Here is a 20,854-nt window from a genome sequence, read left to right as displayed (position 1 = left end):
CTAGTCCCGTCGCAGGCTTGACCAGGAATCAGTGATACGAATAGACAGACTGAGTGGTGAAAGTAAGAACAGCGTGGCCGCGATTACTATTATGTGCCGTAAAGAGTAGACGATTTTACCCTTAGTCCTGGAGTATTGCATATCGAGGCTACGGCGATTTCGTTGCACAATACTCCACGGATCGGTGTACCAATCAATATGAGCTGACTTGGTGAGTCGACGATCGGTAGATGCGTTGTTAGCTTGAAGATTTGAAGTTGATTGGATAGACGCGAAGATTGGGTTGGCCTGCAGAGCCTGATTTAAGACTTAGGCGCCCAGGCATTCATGCAGGATGACTCAAACCCCGCATTAAGAAGTCTGGCAATAAAGGTCATTACCCATTACATTCATCATCTTTCTTAGGTTCAGCAGGTAAACTATTTATCGCTACGTTCGCCTAAAGAACACCCTACTCTACCCGTTCCGCATTATGGCTACATCAATCGAGGCGTCTGATTTCGTTGATTGGGGATTTGGACAAGCGAAAAAGAGCAAGAAGTCGAAGAAAAAGCTAAAAGCCAGCATGCCACCTTTAGCTTCACCACCACCCGTAAGGGAGATCATTTGGGACACTGAAAAGCCTGCAGAAAAGGTTTCGTATGATGATGAAGACAGGTTCTGTGAGCCTGAGGCTGCGACAGAATATGATCTATCAGCAAGAGACACGGAACCTTCTCAGTCTTGCGACATACCAGCTCCTGGTGCTAAAGAAGAACCCATCAGCGGGAAGCCTGATGAATGCGAAGCGGCTGTAGAAGCCATACCAGGGACATCAGATTGGGATTTTGTGGCTGCAGCAGAGCCATCAGTAGATGACGCGCCGACGGAAGGCAGATTCTGGCCAGAAGAGGATAGTGCAGCTGCAGAAACAGAGCCGACGAGAGAATATGAAGAACCGGCAGAAGAGGCTAGACCTGCGGATGGTATGTTGCTTAGCTGCGTATTCGACGAGATTAATTACAGTATATTCACTGACTAGACGCAACAGAGGAAGAAAACGGAGAGCCGAAGCCTGATGATGGCTATATGCAAGAGGGGCAAAAAATAGCAAGCCTACCATTCAGCAGCCCGTATAGGTTAATGGCATATCTACAGCAGATCCTCGAGGAGGCATGTTTTGCTTGTGGACGGAAAACTTGGCCGGAATTACTACGCAAGCATAACTGGGACTGTGTAGAAGCCGTATCGCTTACTATGTGGGTGAAAGAATTGGAGCATTTACAGCATACTTTCGATATGCAACCAAGCAGAGGTCTTCTGCAATCAATAGCTGAAGTCCAAACCATAGCCATCGAACGTAGGCCTATCAACTGGCCAAGGATGAAGAAGTTCTTTGACGATGCTGTCGAGCTTACCGAGATGTTGAATGTCAAAGAGTATGGGGAAATCATTACAGATATTCGACTTAATATTGGAAAAACAATCGAGGGCCTGAGCCGGAACGAAGAGGAGGCACAAAGTCAAGCGGAGAAGAATATGCAGTGCATTATCGAGGAACGAAGAAAGCTAGATGAGCGGGAGGCAGAGGTTCAAAAGGGCAAGGAAAAAAGTACAAAAGAGTTCCGGAGATCGGCTGAACGGGAGGTTAAGAGAGTGTTAGAGGAGGCAAAGAAAACATTAGAGACGACGGCATTTTTCTCAAGCTTAGAGACTAAGGAAAGCTAGGTATTTATCATAAACTGATTGAGTGCACCAAGATTGATATGTTACTAGCATTGTTTATAGCATATTATTTGAAGTTTTGATTGTAACGCATAAAAGATGCATCATACCAACCTCCACCGTAAGAAAATTGTTTTCTTGGTCTGCATTATGTGTAGATAATTCGCAAATATCATCCTTTAACCTTGAACTCCAATCTCTAATTTTATCTGTCACAGACGGACCTATTACAGGATGATGTAACACTTGAATCAGAGTCGACACAAGCCTCACGATGCGTGGCCGCTCTCCTGCAGGCAACTACAGGCCGTCATTTCAGCCATGCGGAAGCCTCGAGTCGTCGAAATATTAGACTGGTTTTTAAATAAAATTGAGCGGGCCAATTCACCCGAGGCGGAATGGTGGCCATTCTTATCGATTGCTTATCGACAACAACTTCACAGCGAGATATAATGTCATCACGGGAAGTGAGAACTGATCCTATGTGGAAATACAACAAAAAGTGCCGAACTTGCTCCATGCACGTCGTCCTCGCAAACAAGTTCATCTTTGATCAAATAGACTCTCTTTTATCCGGAAGAGTCAGGCCTCAAGTTTTGTATTTGGAAAGCATCACATGGTCGATCTGCGTTATCACGAAAACCTCGAGCGTTTGACATTAGGAGATATGAAGGTGACTACAGCTATGGCAACTTGCTACCCTATAGCTTTCCAAATTTCCACTCTTGGCCTGATATTACACCTTCACCTTCCTTTGTCATCACACTTTCTTGGCATACAAGTGTTAAGAAAGTGGCCCTGTCTACACCTAAATCCTTAACAAGTGCACAACAAACATTCCAATCTGCGCTTTGCGCAGTCGCAAACCGCGGCGATGGCCTCGTCTACGACGATCCCGCCCGCTGCCTTGGATCCCTTCGATCTGGGGATCCACACTCCCGTCAACCTGAACCGGGGAGCCCGTGCAGCCCTCTTGCAGAACAGTCCGGCAGCCGTCAACGGCACCATTGGTGTTTCACCCGGTCCCAGGCGGATGGCTCAGACACCATCCTCACCACTCAACCCCGCCACCATCGCCGCAGTTACGGAAGGAGCTGAGCGTGCCAGTCCCGCATCCATTTTTGAACAACGACCGATCTCTATCGTTGAATCAGCCAACGATCTCGCGCGAGAATACGTGGAAGAGTACAACATCAAGCTGGGGGTTTTCCAGGCCTTTTGTGCCAAATTTGAAGAAGCGGCCCAGCAATTCGTCACCGGACCGCAACGACGTTTCGCTCAGCAATTTGCCGATGATTTCCTCGGCTTTTGGAAACGAGAGCTCTCCTGCTCCGGACCTGCGACCCCAAAGCCTACATACAGCAGCGTCGCTGCTGCCGCGCCTCCCACTGACCATGACCGTCTGACCCACAGACAACAACAACAACATGGACGCCGACAAACAGATCCACCTCATCGCCAAGGGCAACAGACGACTATCGCCCCACCCCGACAAGACCTCCGTGTCTTCATCCGTCTAGAAGCCGGAGCTCCGGCCAGGGCCCACAGTAGCTATGCCATCCGGACTCTGATCCGGGAAAAACTCGGCGCCGTCTCGGACAAAATTCGACAGGTGTTCCCGGTCAGATCGGGATGGGCCGTCCTGGCCGCCGACTCTGTCACACGCGACTTTCTGGTAGATAAACAAGCTGAGTGGGCCGCTGAACTGGGAGCTACAGCAGTAGAAACGAACAAGGAATGGTTCACCTATGTGGTCTCAGACGTTCCCGCAAGGCTGACTGACTTTTACGGTAATGAGGTGGATAGTGACAGCGTCGTTAGCGACGAGATAGAAGTCCAGACTGGGATCAAGCCCATTGATGTACGTACCGGAAGACAATTCTCGGATAACCCCTTGACCAAGGCCCTGCTCGTGTCCTTTCTGAAGCCCACAAAGAGATTCTGGTCTCTTTTCGGCAGCAGCGCAGCCAGGCTTGTTGACAAAACCGACCGACCCAGACAGTGTGAGACGTGCTGGGGCTACCACTTTGCCCGCAACTGTCACAGACAGCCAGTTTGCCGACGCTGTGGTGAGACTGGCCATCTTGTAGACGATTGCATCGCACGAGAACAGTGCATCAACTGCTTAGGCCCCCACCAGGCCAACTTCCGTAGGTGCCCAGCTCGGCCAAAGACAGTGCACGGCGTGCTCCGCCGACTCACTAAAGAGCAACGAAAGCATGTCCGGACCGTAGGTGCGGAGACATACCGACAACGACATCGAGAACGGCATCTGGAATCGCATCAGGAAACGCAGCAGGGCATGGCTGAGCGACGAAGCGTGGATGTCACATCACAAGAACAGCCTAACCATCGTGCTCCCAGCCCAGCTGTATCAGGAGCACCCTCGTGCATCATGGTGGCCACGACCCCTCATGCTGGCTATGAAGCAGAGGAAGAACCCGAACAGCCCAGACCAGGCTCACCGCGAAAGCGCCGAATCGTACTCATCACTCGTCCTCATGACCGGGAATAGATATTCTCAAACACGAAAGAACGACAGGAAGCCGCTCAAGATCTTCCAGGCCAACGTCGGCAAGATCCCTCCGGCCCACGACTGCGCCCTGGCGCTGGCCGACTCGGAACGATATGACATTGTGCTCTTGCAAGAGCCGTGGACGGCTCACACAGAGACCCGCTGTCTAACCAAGACTCACCCTGCATACGACACATTCACGCCGGTCGACATGTGGAATAGCAACGATACTCGGCCTAGAGTGATGACATATGTCCGGCGAGACCCCAGACTCCTTGCCGACCAAATTCGGCCCTTCCAGACCCGAGACATTCTCTGGCTCGCGATCAACGGCATGACCATAGTCAACTTCTATCGTCAGAACGACGAGAGGGACGCCCTAGACACGCTATTTCAATGGTCTGTCCCGGAACGTTGCCTCGTAGCTGGCGATTTCAATGCCAGACATCGTAGCTGGCAAACAGGCCAAACTACGAACCGGGGGCAAGAGATAGCAGGATGGGTGTCTGAGAATGACCTCAGCCTTCTCAACACTTTAGATATCCCAACAAACCCGTACGGCAACACAATCGATCTTGCCTTTACTAACCTACCACTTGCTGAAGCTATCGTCGAGGACCATCTCGCCACCAGCTCTGACCACTTCACGCTCAGCCTGACCTTCCCAGACGTCAGATCGACTCCGGTGCAGCCAGGCAAGATTCGAGTGACGACGGAAGACGAGCTTAAACGATTCGTCGAGATCGTAGAGCTTGGCGCTACAGGAATCCCCCTCACAGATTCGACCCCCGAGGAGCTGGACGAGCTTGCGTCTTCACTCGTGAGTCTACTAACATCAGCAGCAAAAGCGTCTGGGAGGCCCGCGCGGAAAGGCGGACGCCCGGCTCCCTGGTGGACGGAGGAGTGCGCCGACGCCGCGGCTGCTTTTCGAGCCATCAGAAGAAGCTACCCACTCGGCTTCAACCAGGACGTTCAGATCGCCAAAAGAGGCTTTCATCGTGTGGTCCGTCGGGCCAAGAGGCGCTATTGGCGTAACCTCATCGATGGCTTCTCCAGCAGTAGCGACGTTTTCAAAGCTGTCCGGTGGCTAAAGTCCCCAGGAGCCTTCCAGCCGCCACCTCTACAGGTCGATAACGTCGTGTACGAAAGCCAGATGGATAAAGCCAACGCACTCCGACAGGCCACGCTTGAACGAAGAACTGCGGAGGACGACATCGCAAACGCATGGACGCCAGTATTCCCACCTAGATCGATCCCATTCTCTCCCGAAATCTCTCTGGAGGAGGCGCAATATGCGACTTGTCACACAGGCAATACATCCCCAGGGTCAGACAACATCACAGTCAAACTTCTTGAAGCAGTATGGCATACCATCGGTACACACGTCCGGCGTCTCTTCGAAAGATGCCTTACCATAGGCCATCATCCAAAACCATTCAAGGAGGCGGAGGTGGTCATGATCGCGAAACCGGGACGGAGAGACCTTACCGAACCACGAGCATGGCGACCCATCTCACTGCTCTCCTGTCTTGGTAAGGGACTAGAACGACTGATCGCGCGCCGCCTAGCCTGGGCAGCCGTTCACTACAGCGTCCTTCATCCGCAGCAAGCTGGGGCGCTCCCCAAGAGGTCGGCAACAGACTTGGTAACTGCTCTGGTCCATGATATTGAAGAAGCGTTTGCACGCAAGAAGGTGGCGACTCTAGTCACAATGGACGTCCAAGGTGCTTTCGACACCGTCATGCGCAACAGGCTCGTCCTGCGTCTTCGTGAGCAAGGCTGGCCTAATCATCTGGCTCGCTGGGCCGGCTCCTTCATGGGCGGCCGGTCGGCGCGTGTCAGGTACCAAGACACAGTCACGCCCTCTTCTCCCCTTCAGTGCGGCCTCCCTCAGGGGTCGCCGGTATCGCCAATCCTCTTTCTGCTCTACACTGAGCCAATCTATCGATTAGGGAACCCTCAGGGTCGCTTCGGCTATGCAGACGACACGGCCATCCTGTCCATAGGCGACACAGTAGACGAGACTTCTGCCATGGCATCTAGTTCCATCGCCGAGATGGTGCGATGGGGCGCGGAGAATGGCGTGTCCTTCGACACGAAGAAGACCGAAGTCATGCATTTCTCCCGCAGCAAACTCAGGACTGCGCCGGCAGTGCGCCACGGCGATGTCGAGAAATACCCTGAACCAGCTCTACGCTGGCTTGGTATCTGGTTGGATAGCAGACTATCTTTTCGACTTCATGTCGAAAAGTGGGCGGCCAAAGCAAAGGCAGTGGCTTATCATTTGCGGGGGCTCACCAACACGGTACACGGCCCTCTACCGAGCGCCGTGCGAGGCGCCGTCAGAGCATGTGTCGAGCCAGTGCTGCTCCACGGCTCAGAGGCGTGGTACCCGGGCAAGACCAGGCCGCGGTGGACCCATCCTACGAAAGATCTACCATCGAGTAACCAGCATCTCGTGCAAATAATGACAAAAGCCATGAAACAGGCTATGAAGGCCATTCTTCCCGTCTGGAAGACGACACCCATCACCGTCCTCCACAGAGAAAGCGGGATACCACCAGTCGATCAATTGCTTGACGCGAGGCGACTTAGGTTCTCCGCACGACTCAAATCGCTGGATGAGGCTCATCCTCTGGCGATCCGAACGCGCCCGCCCCGACAGCCTACTTACCACGACCTCATCAAACGAAGATATCAAATACAGGCAGAGAGCAGCTTCAGGACGCGCCTTCGACGTGCAAACGAACTCTTTGCACCCTGCACGCGGCCGAAACTCGTCTATCGATGCTTCCATCAAGAACAGTTGCCCCCACTGCAGACAGCGTCTAAAGAGAAATCGGCTGACGCCTTTTCCCGCTGGGTCGAGTCTCTCGACCCGCTCACCTTGGTCGTATACTCGGATGGCTCTCTTTCCTCAGAAGGGGCTGCCAGCTATGGCTTCACCATCCATCAGAACAATATCCCCATCTTTGACGGATCAGGTCGCCTCGGACCTGCTGAGGTTTTCGATGCTGAAGCTACCGGGGCTTTAGAGGGCCTGAAGGCTGCTCTAAACCTGCGAGAATTAGCAACACAGAATATATTCATCTGCCTAGATAACCTGGCAGCCGCCACGTGTCTACGAGGCACTCCTTCTGAATCCTCTCAAAACGTCTTTCTCGAGTTCCAAGCTCTGACGACATCGCATGGAGCCATCCAAGTTCGCTGGGTGCCAGGGCACTCCAACATCCCTGGCAACGAACAGGCCGACAAGCTGGCAAAGGCAGCGTCATCGCTCCCCGAGCCCGAAGGCGCTCAACCGACGCTGGCTTACCTACGAAGAATCGCAAGACAGAAGCCGAAAGAAGCGTTCCAGGCGTGGTGGTCCACCTCCGCTCCTGAGCAGTACAAAAGACTCAATCTCAAGGCGACTACAGGCTGTCCGCCGGAGCTGTCGCTCCCGCGTGCAGCCTTGCACCATCTGCTGGCAGCAAGGTCGCTTCATGGGGACTTCGCCGCATATCACGAGAGATTCGACCATAGTGATGCACGCCTGGTCTGCTCATGCAACCGACGCAAAGCACCGGACCACATCTTCTACTGCAGAAAGGTACCGCCGCGTCATCGGATGAGGTTGGCACCCTCACCGAATGCAGCAGTCAACCTGGCAACAGGAAGAGACTTCACCAAGTTCACCGAACTGTCTAAAGCCAGCGTTTTCTTTGGAAAGATCTGTCCTCGTTATTAGACGAGCACGACCCGGGACGCACTCGCATCCTTCCTCCCCTCTTTTACCCTTATACATTTCCTTTTTCTTACCTTTCTCTCTTACCTGTTCTCGGCCAGATGAAGGGCGCTAGCACGCCCTCTATCTGATCGTGACCACTTGAAGGCAGCCCTGAGGCTACCGCGCCCAGAGGCTCACGATCGCCTAACAACGGGCTTACCTTGCGGCTGTCGTTCATCAGCCGCGCCTGATCATCCCGCTGACGGGTAACAGGCTAGATAAGATGCGCCATTTGTGCCGTTGATATGCTGGATAGTGTGAGGTCTATCGACGCGTCTGCAGAATTGGAATTCGAGAGGAAGTCATAGTATTCTGTAATTAGTGTGTAGATAGGTCCCAATTTCTCTAGCTCAGCACGTCCTGTGCTCCATTAGGAGACTTTCGGGGCCTACGGCCCCCCGGACGAAAAATATACATAACATAACATAACATATTGGCCTGATATTAAACCTTTAAAAAGTCGCTTATTATGCTTTTCTTACTTAATAGTCACTTAAATAAAAGAATCAAACTCAGAGCCTCAACGAGATAATTAGTTTTTGTTTTTTATTCTAAACTGATTTATACCGCTCGTGTCAGTTGGATAGTTAGATGTCCACAACTTATTGCTTCCTTTGTACAGTAGCATGTCATAGCCCGGAGAACCCCAAGCTTTGTGATTCTCGATCTTTAGGCACCCAAACTAAGGCTAAACAGGAACCTCTATGGTAAATTGCGCTGCTTTGATCATTTAGGGATCACCTTATCGGTCCACCATAGCCCAACCTCGGACGGAAGAGCCCGCTGATGGCCCTTGAGAATAAAGCCATGAGAGACTCTCCAATTGGTGCGATTAGGGAATCAAGACTATCAATTCTCATAATGAGGCCTTCTGCTGCAGGTGGCTATTGGCTTAGGTACGAAGAGATCAACTAGCATCAACTTAAAATTGCATATCAGCCTCACCGGACGAACGGAAGCGTAACCGTTTGCGAGAAAATAACGTGTAAGGAGAAACAACAGATGAGGTGCGAGAAGGGGCACGCGGCATATCAGAAGAAAGAATCCCTGTTATTGATGTAAAATATGACGAACATTAGTCCGTTTCATCGCAATATCTTACGTGGCGTAGATGTGTTCTCCATGTTGTCTCTTTTCTCTTCTCTTGAGAGCAGTGCAGTCACATTATGATTCGTTGAAATATAATTGTTGGCTGCATGGTCGCGCCAGGCATGGATGAAAAGGGAAGCGGCTGCATATTTTCAACCCCCGCAGATAACCAGAACCTCTGCACTCATCCCTGAATTGTGCTGTGTGACCCTTGGAAGCTATCAACCCCGTCTTTGATTGAGCGCCGGGCAGGGCGGGGTAATAAGACATGTAGGACTAAGGGAGGCAGCAAGCTCGATTACAAATCGTGTGCCACTTGGCACCTGTCAACTATGACCTGACCAGATACCAAGATTCAAGAGTGGGGAGCTGAAAGGTCGAAATGAACAGCTCCCGTGCCACCTCTCAATGTTACATTCCTCTAATCTATATCGGTCCGCCCCGGTGTATAGCCAGTGGAAAGGCTATGCTGGCTCCATCTCGTAATAATGGAAAATCTTGTTTGTTGTTGCTATAGTCGCTATAAACCGAGTGACGGGCCAATTCATCTTGTGCCAGTAAATCGAACTAATTGCCGATCACGGTTCAAACAATGTAGGAACCCCGCCGTATCGCCGTATTGAAGCCGACATGGCGATAAGCTAAATTTTTGATTTGCGGGGAGCCGATTTGAGTTAGTCCCTGCAAGGCATGGCCTGGAGCCAGTGACGTGAACTGACAACTGAGCGGTGGGGCTAGAAAAATAAGAACAGCGTGTCCGCAATTACTTTCATAAATCCGAGCTGATAGTTTATCGATTAGGTAATGCAACAGCTGCTATAGCTCCGAAGATCTATATTCAATCTCAAGGTTCCTAACTAATATGAATTCTAGGCCGTGCTGCAGGGCTTCGAGCTATTGGCGATGACGATCAATCAATTCTTTTGGCGACTGTGGTTAGTGGGCAGATATAAAGATGTATGGGGGGAATTACGTGGATTGTTGTTGGCTGATCGGCAGAAGGATTCTCGAAACTTCCGTCTCTCATCACGTGCTAAGGTGATACATCTCCGTTGTTTGATTTGCAAAGCTACCTGCAGTTTCAACATATACCCAGAGGCGGTCAACGACAATGAGCGCGAAGCTTGCGGAAGACTTCGCGGCGTTCCAAATTGCAGAAGAGAGGCGATCGGCCCGATTGCAGGTAATTTTGACGTATTCTCCTCCAACAATCATTCGGCACGATACTTAAGCGACATAGGATCTGAGTAGTCAACTTAAAGATTTGATTGGCAAGTATAATGACGCCGTCCGGGATCTTGAAGGTGAAAAGGTTGCGAGGCGTTTTTCCCAACAGGACGCAGATGAGTCGCGATCCAAATACGAAGAGTTGCAGCAATCCATGGTACGATTTAATCGTTAGCACGTTTCACTAGGCCTAACCAGTTCTAGGAGCGCAGCTCATTTGTTCTAGTCTTAATCGACGCCGACGCCGATCCGTATATTGTATGGAATATGAATCTTTGATATAACTGTTTGTTAACTGGTTCCAGTTTAAAGACGAGTACTACGCCGCCGGCGACGGCGGTAGAAAGGCGTCCCTTGATTTACGAGATGGAGTTCGCAGCTTTCTTCAGGCAAACAGGCCAGAACATGCCAATTACCCCATACTTATCAAGGCATATGCCAATGAGCTTGGTTTGTCTCAGTTTCTCGTTGCATCCGGCATGATTAAGGCGCCCCGTGATCTTGTGGAATTCACAAAAGACTTCACGCAGGCATTCGAGAATACCGACTTTGTGTTAGTCGGGAGTGGTAAGGATCGGGCAGATAAGAAGATTCAAGGTAAGCGTCACAACTCGTGTCACTTCTTTGCCACTAGCTTGGCTCACACAGAAGCAGGTTCTTTCAAGCAATTCGTCGGAAATCCTACTTGTCGCCATATCATCTTCGGGGCTTGTCATGATAATTCTTATGTGCGACTGTTGGAGGATTACGTCCATGACGATTCTGTTGTTGATCGAGTTACTCTTCTTCACGGTTTTAGCGTTGGGCGAGAATTCCGTGATCTGCGATTTAAATGTTTCAAGATGGAAAGTCCGTTCAAAGTCGCGCCGGCGCAGAACGTGGCACCATCGCCACAGCTATTGGCATCCGTTTCGACTCCTTCGACCTGGGCGTCTACGGTAGGCTCAAAGGCGGATGCAAGCTCTCGGAAATTTAGAGCAGCCAATACAGTACCAGGCTTTCTATCCATACTCCATACTCCATACGGCGCCTTATGGAATATGGAACATGGAATGCAACCCATATGGAACTTAATCCATACATATGGAAACTAAGAAATGACGTCATTTACATTATCAACTAAACCGAATCTGGGTTGGAGCTCTGCCAGCCAGCCGAATCATCTAACCCCTCTACGTTGTTGTCCTCAATAGCTTCCGCCTCAAGTAAATCTACCGGATAACCTTGTGTTATCCCGCTTTTGATCCAACTCTTCATGCATTCGCCTCTTTCAATTGTACGACTACCCAATTGGCACCGGTCCCACGAAATTGTGCGTCGTGCCCCGGAGAAGACGCGCTCCGGCTCGGCAGACATGGCTGGTATCGAGAGGATATCAACAGCCATTCGAGAGAGACGAGGGTATGTCTGCTGTTGTTCTTCTCTGAGCCACCAAGATAGTGGAGAGCAGTCAATGATAATGGGCGGTTGCGTCGTGAAAGCATCGTACTCGTCCAGCTCACACATAGATGGGCTGACAACGTCAAGTTCCCGAGCGAGTAGGTCATACTCATCAAGGCGCCGTATTTCGTCTCTCAGCTGTGGTGTCGTAGTGGGGAGCGGGAGCTCGTGGTAGTAGTCTTTCCAATGCTTTCGCACGCCGTCAAGAACTGGTTTATGCCAGGACTTTGGCCAGTTCTTCTTTATATGGGCTAAACGTCGTGACGGATGAAGTGTTATTGCCGCACCGTACGCAGGGCTCTCATCTGTAAGCTGATAATACTTATCGAATACAGCCCAAGAAGCTGCAACGCAGCTCCGTAGTGTGACGTTGCCAGAGTGTTTCTGGAAAGCTTGTGTATAATGTTTGTGAAGAACATCCATTGTAAAAAGTGAACGGTCTAGAGTGGCGTAACGACCTTCTGTAAGCTGAGTGATCTTCCAGAACGGTTGAAGGAATGCGCGCGTCTCCCCTAGAGCACTCCACTCATCAGGCGTGAGGTAGTCATCTCGCAAATCCTGGTAATACTTCTTCTGGTACCACTCAACATAGCTCTGAAGATTGAGAGTGGTGTCTAGCAGGAGAAACCATGAGTTCCACCGTGTATCGTTGTCGAGCCCCAGCGATCTTCCAGCGCGCTTCTTGAATTCATTCCATCGATAGTCGTTTTCGTGCATGTGAATCGATATGTTGTGCACCTTTCCAAGAGGCCCAAGCCGCCGCCATCCTTGCGCCCTTTGTGGTTTGATCCTTTCAGAAAAATCAGTGCCAAAAGCCGATTCATCGGTGTCTTCGATATGCTCCAAAGCCGCTCGAGCAGCCACTTTTGAGTCTATGAAAAGGAAAGCCTGAACTGCCAGGTTCACTATATGGCCGTGGCACCGGATTCTACGGGTCTTGGCTTCCCAGTCGACGCCCTTCTCCTGGAGATAATTGGCGAGTAAGCGGCATAATTTGTCGTTTGATCCATGGTTATCACCAGTGTAGAATCCCACCTTATTCCAGATATTATAATCCTCGAGCACGTGCTAAAGTAGCTTCCATTGTTCGGCACCACCGTGACTACCCGGCCCGTCAAGACCTGGCAACTCCGACAAAGCTAATAGTGCCTGCAGCGCTTCCTTTGTATCCGGATCTACAAATTTGACGCATATCCCAAGGAAAGCTTTGTGATTTGGAGCAGACCACACGTCAGCAGAGAGATGAAGTTTCCATGGTGTAGACTGCAATTTTCATCTCAACATATCTTTGTGTACACAAAAGGAATTGGAGACAAGCTTCTGTATGGAGCCGTGAGAAAGGCTGATGAGGTCATCTGCCGCAGGATTGACTGCAGAAATGAGCGCATGGAGCTCTGGCCAAGAACTGCAGTTGTAAGAGAGACTACGGACAGTCACGAGCTGAATAAGTGCCTCCAACGCTGCTTTGTGATTGATGGCATGTCTCAGAGTTTCTTCTCGTTTTGCCAGTTGCTTTGCAGCATGCACCTCGCCGGCTTTGGCGAAAGCATCCTGAATAAGACGGTCACGCCGTTTTTTAATCGGATGTTCATGGGCTTCCAGCTCAATGCCATGTATCTTGAGCAGATGATTCCGAAAGGTCGTTGAAACGGTCGTAGAGTAAGTCGGACTTACACAATGCATGCAGTAGTAAATCTTCTCATTTTTGCGACCGCAACGAGATGGCTTCGAATTGAGGGGCTCACGGGCGTGTGCCCAAGTATTTGCAGTCGTTTTGCGCTTTCGAGCCATGCGCTCTTGGACATCGCCACTTGAGAATTGATGGTTCGTGCTAAAGATTGAGGAAGAGCACAATTCGCTTGTGGACACTGGAAACCCCGCAGGGTTAGTAGAAGTGGACGTCATTAGCGAGGACATACACAGCGTCCCTATACAGTGATGTTAGAATTAAAGAAAGAGTGGAGAGTTGGAAAATCGCCCCTGAACGAGATTACTACAGGGATCAAATTTTTTCCGCGGTATTGCCATACTTATGGAATACGACATCCCCGTATGGAATATGGATTAACGTGTATGGATTATTCCATATGGATTAATTAATCCATACGCGTATGGATAGAAAGCCTGCGGCATCCCACCAACGGAGGCAGATAACGAGCGGTGGTATAGTAGGATGGGGGACATGGTGACAAAGAAGAGGAACCGATTATCAGCAGCTACGATTGGAGCTATTCAGTGTCTCCGACAGTGGGATGAGGACGAGATAATTATTTGGAGATCATGATAGATGTTTCTGTACATAGTTTTCTCGACCAGTGCAGTTCTTGATGCTCAATGCGATGTGGCCTGAGTATCAATGCAACAATACCGGAACGTCATCGCCGTATCAAGTTTTGGTCCGACTCTTGGTAGCAGTCCAATTATGGCAGGCGGTCCAGAGTCCAGTACTTCCAGATACGCAGGCGGTCCAGTCCAGACACCCTGGACTGGACTGGACCGCCTATTTCTCACACTGCCAAGGCCAAAGAGGAGCACGCGAGAACTGATTAGACGAATGTATCGTCGAGCCAAATAGAATGAATACCATTATCGATCGTGTTCGTTCGTACACCCACGCTCTACATGCATGTTACCTGTGCATCACTTAATCCCCCACTCGGCGATTCTTGCGAGGTCTTCCAGGTCCACGCGTAGTCTTGCGCTTCTCGGTCGAGGCACCGCTGGCCAACTGCTTAGCTTCGAACTTCTCCAACTCACTGGGAGCAATCTTGCGCAGCTTGGACTCCTGCTCCCAGGTTGAATCGGCGGCGCGGTACCCAACCCACTGCACCTGGTACATGTATTTGTCACCCTTGGACTTGCCGGGATGAGCGGTGCGCTTGAGAATGTTGAAGGCGTGGTAGATGTCGAGGTTGGTAGCAGCCTCGCGACCGCCGAGCTTATCCCAGTATTTGAAGACAAGCGTGGGAACCTGCTCCTGTAGACTCCATTCTGATTCCCAGGTTGTTTCGCCGCCCTCCCACTTGACCTGGATGTCGACGGTCGCGTTGTCGGTGTCGACGCGATGATCGACAAATTCGTCAATCGCGACGTCTTCTCTAAAGTCGGGATTGGCCTCTTCAGGCGAGTCACCGTTGGGCTGAGGCTTGGTGCTTTTGGGTTTGGCGTGTTCGGCGTGTTTGGCACGGGGTGTGACAGCGCACTGCTCGGCGGGGACTCTGGGAGTACCTTTAGAAGTACTGGTACGAAGAGTGCCAGATCTTAAAACAGGAGAATCGCTGATAGTATCAGACTTTTTGCGATGAACCAGACCATCTTCCTTAGAAGGAGTATTGGCAGGCATGGCGTCTCGAGACCTCAATGGCGAAGCTGGAAAGTCGTAAGGATCTGGTCAGTCAGCACACGCGACATGGGCGATAAGGGTGAGAATACCTTTGTTTGGCATACCGTGACGATGAAGCCCGAACCGCGATAGCACGATTGACTTTGTCGTAATTCTGCACGTCGAGCTTGGTTTTAGCGGTTGCACTATTTCGTCACTGCAGATGCTGGTCGCGAGTTGAGCGCAGGCGCGTTGACCATCAGCAACGCGTTGATACGGGGCTGTGGCGCCACAATCAGCCACGCTACCGACTGAATGATTGGCTGTAGACGGTGATACTGCTTGTGTTTCCATCGATTGTGTTTGTAGCAATTCAGATTTCATTTCCATCGTTAAGATTGCTGTGAAGATCATTCACTGTATCTCAGCACAACCAGCCTCAATGACTGATGGTCCGTTCTAGGTGGATCGGCGATCAGCATGTGTCAGACATTACGTGTATTCGGTTCATTGATGCAGATTGATGTATTCATTGTTGTGTTTTGTTGAAATCTGCCCCTTTGGGGCTGGTTGGTTACGCGTGTAATCTTAGAGGACCCCTGCTTGCACGTGACAACCCTGCACTTGTTCAACAGCATGACCCTTCAGACCAACGTACATTCTCGGCGTCTGTCTGTAATCGCACTGTTTAATTAATATCCTAGGTATTATCCGCAGACTATTTGAGTTAAATCCTCCACCAAACCTGGGTTGCGCGATTTTTATTACGTTGAGTCTGATTTAAAGAACTTAGTCGATATGGAGTTCGGGTTTATTTCCAGACGATCCTAGCTTGCTTTCCAAGATGAGAAGGGTCGCAGCTTGATTCTGCTTCCTCATCCTCACCAGCTCAGCATTGAATTGGCAAACCTTTGAACGATAACTATTATATCTTAAGAACTCCCTTTATATGCCAAGTTACGGTAGTGACTACTCGCTTCGACATTTTGCGTTGATTGCAAACTCGGTTATCGTGTTTGGATCCAGACCGGCTGGACATCCCGCTGCTTATTCAACGCTTTTGTGGTGCGTTGTGGAACATGCGGCAAGACCGGTCATAATGCAAGAAGATGTCAGATAGTTGTTACAGTGTCTGAAGAAGAACACAACGAATTGAATTGATTTAATAATGGCAATTGATAGGGGGGCATGACGAATTGATACGCGGGCATGATCCTTAGGGGGGCATGACTGTTATGGCCTCTGATTTGTCCAAAAAAAATTGTTAGTGTCAGCAGAATTCTGCCAGAACCTCCTTAGTACCTCGAGCCTTGCTCTCCTTTAACAGCTGGTGCGACGCGACCAAGCTCTCTCCATTCCTATCCACCATGTCTCCCAACCCTCAATGATTAGGATCTTCATTTTGTCCCGATCCGAGTCTCCTTCCGGCTCATAGAGAAATCTAAGACGTGGAACCCGCAGTCCTGGTCCTAGCGATCAATCACGCCGCCGAAAACGACAGTTACAGGAGCTGACAGGCTGGCTGAAGCCCACTGTTACCACCGAATGGACCTCCCTCGGCGGGCGGTGTTGGGAACAAGTATCGGCCCATACTACGCAACCCAGCGTTCGGAGACGGAGGAGTTAATAGGAGCTGCATGGCAGCGACGAGGAGATTCTTCCTTCCATAGTAGTGAGAGTAAACAAGTAGATAGCTGCCCTTGATAGCGTAAGGGAATTGGATTTTTCCTCTATTGAGAATAAGGCTTTGTTGCCTGACACCTGAATACAAGCCTGTCTAGGCACTCCCCCAACCTGATTGCTGCTGTAGCGATGACGAGATCTGGGCTTGTTAAGCGAGCTGGCTTCACCGCCTTTGCACAGAGGTATTTATGGGTCTAGAAGAATTTGGCCCAATCAGGTATTACAAAAAGTCATGCCCCCCTAAGGATCATGCCCGCGTATCAATTCGTCATGCCCCCCTATCAATTGCCTTAATAATATTGCATCAATATTGAAAGCCGTTGGTTGATTAGCAAGTCTGTCAACATGAGAGTCAATGGTCAGGTCACGGCACGACTGTGCAAGAGTGTCGGCAAGAGTGTCGAGGACAGCAATACTTGGCAGGGGATTGATAATACAAGGAAGTGGAATGTGACACTGGGAACCGAAGATGTCGAACAGTTCCTTAGCGATCCTGAAGGCCATTGCGAAAAGATTCTGCAGTCACTGTAAGCAGCGCGGTTAAGATGGCTTGAGGTGTTTACTTGCTGTAGCGAGACGATAGTGGGCAGGCTACGAGCGGCGCCAGATTCTGTCAAGAACATCGCTCAGCAGTTATTCTCCGAGGAGTGTGAACATCTGAAAAAGCAATCAAGCGAAAGACCCCTCGGCGATGGTGTACTGGCAAAGGAGTTATTGACGAAATGCATGCGCCGCACTCGTTGGCAGGAAACCTTTGGCCGAACACGCCACGACATACCAGTATTCGTCACGTTCTCAGAAATGCCTTGGACGTCTGGTCGGCCTTTTTTTGCTAGGAGTTCATGACGAAAAAGTACTTCGTAGTTCGGTCAGAGACGAGTGCAAGCGGCCCTGGGGTCTGGATCGGTTAGAACGAAGCATCTGCATCTTACCGCAAAGGACCTCGACATTTGGGCCAAAAAAGGAGCATCATTGATGCCGTTCTTGCCGCAATGCCGGCCACTAAGGTAGTATAAACTATGTTCTAGAATTCTTTGCTCCGGAAGGGTTACCAAGCGCCGCAAAGCAACTCCGACAGCATGTACAATCACGATTACCCAGGTCTAGTCCCCGCATCCTTCATCTCGGTAATCTGCTCGGAGGCTCCAGACCGTTTCATGCACCATACTGTTGAGAAAGAGGAACAAAAATAGAGCAATGGCTGCTACACTGACTGCAGGTGATATTGTCGGAAACCACGTTTCCGGTTGTAATTCCCAAATTCATCTCCCTGCCGTTTCCTCTTCTTCCCGGATACCTTGACAAGCTGGTTGTGTTTGAGGTTTGGACGAAGGGTGGCGCGGTCGAAGTCGATGAGCATGACGCGGCGGCGCTCGTCGTTCCAAAGCCGGTTGGCCTCGCGTTCGTCGCCGTGGTCGACGCCCTCGGCCCAGACGGCCTGCGACGAACGCCGCACTTCCGCCGCTGGGTCCGCCGCGCCAGCGCCAGCACCCGCGGCCACCGTGTTCGCCATCGGCTCCCCGCACCACGACATCAGCATCATGTGGAAGACCCTGGCTCCGCCAGGGAGTATGTAGCCCCGGTCTAGCCGCGCGAGTCCCAGGTGTACCGGTACCACCTCGCCTTGGATCCTGTCGAGCCGCGCGTAGATCTGGCTCTCGTGCTCCAGGCGGCGGGGATGCAGCAACGGCGTTCCCTTTCCGACAAACGTGTACCCGTACGGCGCCAGCTCCAGCTTGAAGAGGACGCCTGTCGCTCCCATCTTGCCCCAGCCGTCCAACGCCTCGCAGTCTCGATACGGGTTCTTGCGGAGCCGCTCGCCCACGAGGCGGGCAAAGTCATGGGCGTCGATGGGGTGCCGGGTGCCACCTTCAGCGGACCGATGCGAGAGCACGTTGGGGCAGTTGCTGTCAAGATCCAAGCCTCTCTTGAGGCCCAACAGGCAGGCCTGCGTGCAGTATTGCTTGACAGGTGCCGACTCGGACATCTCGGCATCCTCGTCCTCCTCTCCCCCTCGGAGCTGCCGCTCGATGGGCCTTCTTTCCGTTTGCTGACGTCCGTCCTTGCCCAAGATCGGTATAGATCGCCGTCCGGCCCGTCGTCCTCTTCGTCCGCCTCGTCTCCACGAAACACTGCCGTGGACCTGCAGGACGGCCTTGACCGCAGCGAGACCTCTCGGCTGGCCGGGACCGCGCTAGACATGAACTCCGAGCCTTCCGTTGCTTGCGACGACGACGCCGAGGGTGAGTTCGTATCCTCCGCCCCTAAAAGACACGCCGCATCATCGTACGGCTCCCTCCATTTCTTCAGTGCTGCCTCAGCCTTCCGCAACGCCGCATCGAGTGAAGCTCCTTTGAGAGCTTCAGATCGGAGACTCAATAGGCAAAAGCTAGCCAGCTGAGCCGCTGCCGTATAGGACACCTTATCGTCGGCCCAATCCCCGTCTGACGCTTCGCCCACGTCCTCATCTGGCACGCACGGATGGCAATACAGCGTCTGCGGGTTGGCTCGGTCGATGTGAAGGAATAATAAAGACTCGCCGGCAGCAATATAGCCATATGCAACCCCATACCTTACCATGTAGTCGAAGACCTGCGTCAGCGCCATGGCAACCAGTTCTTCCGCCCTGTCTTGTCCCCGAAGCTCGGCATCGCTCAGAGACTTGTTGCTGTTGATCCGCTCCATTACCTCCATAAACAACGTCTCCTTCACAACGGCCGGCTTCAGGCGCTCTAACGCCACCTTGTGGGCTGCCTTGTAGTCATAGACGAACGTTAGGCTCTCATCTCCGCCCAAGCGCGTACGGACACCCGCTCCGTCAGGTTTCGTCGCCGGAGGCTTGACTCTCTGCTCGGACGCCACTCGCTTGTTCGGTCCGGTCCGCCGCCGTCGCTCCGGCCTTTCCTCGCTCAGGTCCTCCTCCCCAACCAGAACACCATCGCTCGGTTGCGTGAAATCCCGGATGTTGTTGCTGAATCGTAGTCCCATACACCGATATTCCTTGCACAGCTCCTCGTCGTCCCAGACGGGATGCAGAATTTCCCAGACAGGATCTTCCACGGCAAGCTTCTCAAAATGATCGACGGCATTCTCGTTGCCTGCCCGTTTGCGATGGATCGTCGATCCTAGATCTCTGGTCGTACTCTCTTGATGGAAGAGCCGCCTCTCCCCACAGACCCTCCTGATTGCTTCAAAGTGATCTTGTCGCTGGGTGTTCGTGAAGCTGGTCCAGGGACGAAGCCACTTAGGATAGTATTTACCCTCGACCTTCGTGAATCCCGTCGAGGACTTGGATTTGTCAGCGAGGGCGAGTTTCTTGTAGAGGTGGAAGTGGCAGTTGTATAGATATTCTTCCAGTGTAGTCCTCTGGTTCTTGCGTCGCTCTGCCTCTTTCTCGCGCCTGAGCTCCTCGTTCTCGCGTCGCTCTGCCTCCTCTCGTGCCTTTGCTTCCTCTTTCTCGCGCCTGAGCTCCTCGTTCTCGCGCTGGAGCCGCTCGATCTCTCGAAGATGGTCCGACATCGCGTGCACCGTATGGGACGCCCAGAGCGTCTCGGCTTCGGGGTGTGTGGTGTCGACTTCGGAGTTTTGAGAGATGACCCCGAGCTAGTTGCGGCCTCAAATATTAAGGACACTCCGAGGTACCCGCGTCTGCCGTTGTTTAACCGATTGGTTTCCCAACAACAAACAACCCCGCCCTGGGCGGCCTCACGGACTCCACTCTAGGGCCGCCGCCTGTATTGTGTCTACTTACGCCTCGGGCGGAAGATAGCATAGGATAAGGTATCGCCACTGACGAGAGCTCTGATTGGTCTAGGCCCATTGCCGTGACCCGCTTGGAGCTTGTGAGCACTAAGGAGATACGCAATGCGAATGTCAACATTGACGGTTCTTTTTCTCCGGGTTGCGTCGATATCTACGTTTTGTAACAAGCAAGCAGATGAATTGGCAGGTAAGGCCCTGCGAGGTTGAGCAGCACGTTTGTCAATCGAGATACTCTGTAACGAGGATGTGTATAGGGCAACAGGTAGCCAGTCAGTTTTGAGTCTCGAGTCCTCGATTCTATCGAGTTGAAGTCTCAAAGCTCGCGGAGCAGGAGAACCAGGGA

General features: G+C 51.7%; 6 protein-coding genes across 6 annotated transcripts; 3 read left to right on the top strand and 3 right to left on the bottom strand.

The window, feature by feature from the left end:
• Positions 1-472: 472 nt before the first annotated feature.
• On the top strand, positions 473-1,707 carry BKA55DRAFT_540887 (uncharacterized protein; the record flags this gene model as incomplete). Its single annotated transcript, XM_046190311.1, has 2 exons — positions 473-965; positions 1,022-1,707. 2 exons carry the CDS (start codon positions 473-475, stop codon positions 1,705-1,707), a joined length of 1,179 nt encoding a protein of 392 aa, XP_046048240.1.
• Positions 1,708-10,188: 8,481 nt separating this feature from the next.
• On the top strand, positions 10,189-11,246 carry BKA55DRAFT_515536 (uncharacterized protein; the record flags this gene model as incomplete). Its single annotated transcript, XM_046188020.1, has 5 exons — positions 10,189-10,260; positions 10,318-10,461; positions 10,509-10,562; positions 10,610-10,901; positions 11,104-11,246. The coding sequence occupies 5 exons, from the start codon at positions 10,189-10,191 to the stop codon at positions 11,244-11,246; spliced, it is 705 nt and encodes a 234-aa protein (XP_046048239.1).
• A 2,698-nt stretch (positions 11,247-13,944) lies between these two features.
• On the bottom strand, positions 13,945-15,604 carry BKA55DRAFT_572705 (uncharacterized protein). The gene is made up of 2 exons (XM_046193161.1): positions 15,177-15,604; positions 13,945-15,113 (listed from the first exon to the last, which is right to left on the bottom strand). The coding sequence occupies exons 1-2, from the start codon at positions 15,478-15,480 to the stop codon at positions 14,389-14,391; spliced, it is 1,029 nt and encodes a 342-aa protein (XP_046048238.1). The 5' UTR covers positions 15,481-15,604; the 3' UTR covers positions 13,945-14,388.
• A 1,490-nt stretch (positions 15,605-17,094) lies between these two features.
• On the top strand, positions 17,095-17,660 carry BKA55DRAFT_595221 (uncharacterized protein; the record flags this gene model as incomplete). Its single annotated transcript, XM_046195768.1, has 3 exons — positions 17,095-17,276; positions 17,340-17,488; positions 17,614-17,660. 3 exons carry the CDS (start codon positions 17,095-17,097, stop codon positions 17,658-17,660), a joined length of 378 nt encoding a protein of 125 aa, XP_046048237.1.
• Positions 17,661-17,953: 293 nt separating this feature from the next.
• On the bottom strand, positions 17,954-20,268 carry BKA55DRAFT_691780 (uncharacterized protein; the record flags this gene model as incomplete). The annotated part of the gene is made up of 2 exons (XM_046199672.1): positions 17,954-18,754; positions 18,805-20,268. 2 exons carry the CDS (start codon positions 20,266-20,268, stop codon positions 17,954-17,956), a joined length of 2,265 nt encoding a protein of 754 aa, XP_046048236.1.
• A 109-nt stretch (positions 20,269-20,377) lies between these two features.
• On the bottom strand, positions 20,378-20,853 carry BKA55DRAFT_572698 (uncharacterized protein). The gene has a single exon (XM_046193160.1). The coding sequence runs from the start codon at positions 20,627-20,629 to the stop codon at positions 20,408-20,410; it is 222 nt and encodes a 73-aa protein (XP_046048235.1). The 5' UTR covers positions 20,630-20,853; the 3' UTR covers positions 20,378-20,407.
• Position 20,854: the final 1 nt, after the last annotated feature.

The sequence above is a fragment of the Fusarium redolens genome, assembly GCF_020744475.1.
Source record: "Fusarium redolens strain MPI-CAGE-AT-0023 chromosome Unknown BKA55scaffold_10, whole genome shotgun sequence".
NCBI lineage: Eukaryota > Fungi > Ascomycota > Sordariomycetes > Hypocreales > Nectriaceae > Fusarium > Fusarium redolens.
Note: the sequence above shows the minus strand (reverse complement) of the source record. Positions and strands in the feature narration are given on the sequence as shown.

What these genes read in the sequence shown, in the direction of transcription:
- BKA55DRAFT_572705 (XM_046193161.1), bottom strand. Translation starts at nt 15,480, where the DNA reads ATGATCTTCACAGCAATCTTAACGATGGAAATGAAATCTGAATTGCTA. An exon ending in TCACGGTATGCCAAACAAAG is followed by an intron (nt 15,114 to 15,176) that starts GTATTCTCACCC and finishes ACGACTTTCCAG; the next exon opens with CTTCGCCATTGAGGTCTCGA.
- BKA55DRAFT_572698 (XM_046193160.1), bottom strand. Translation starts at nt 20,629, where the DNA reads ATGTTGACATTCGCATTGCGTATCTCCTTAGTGCTCACAAGCTCCAAG.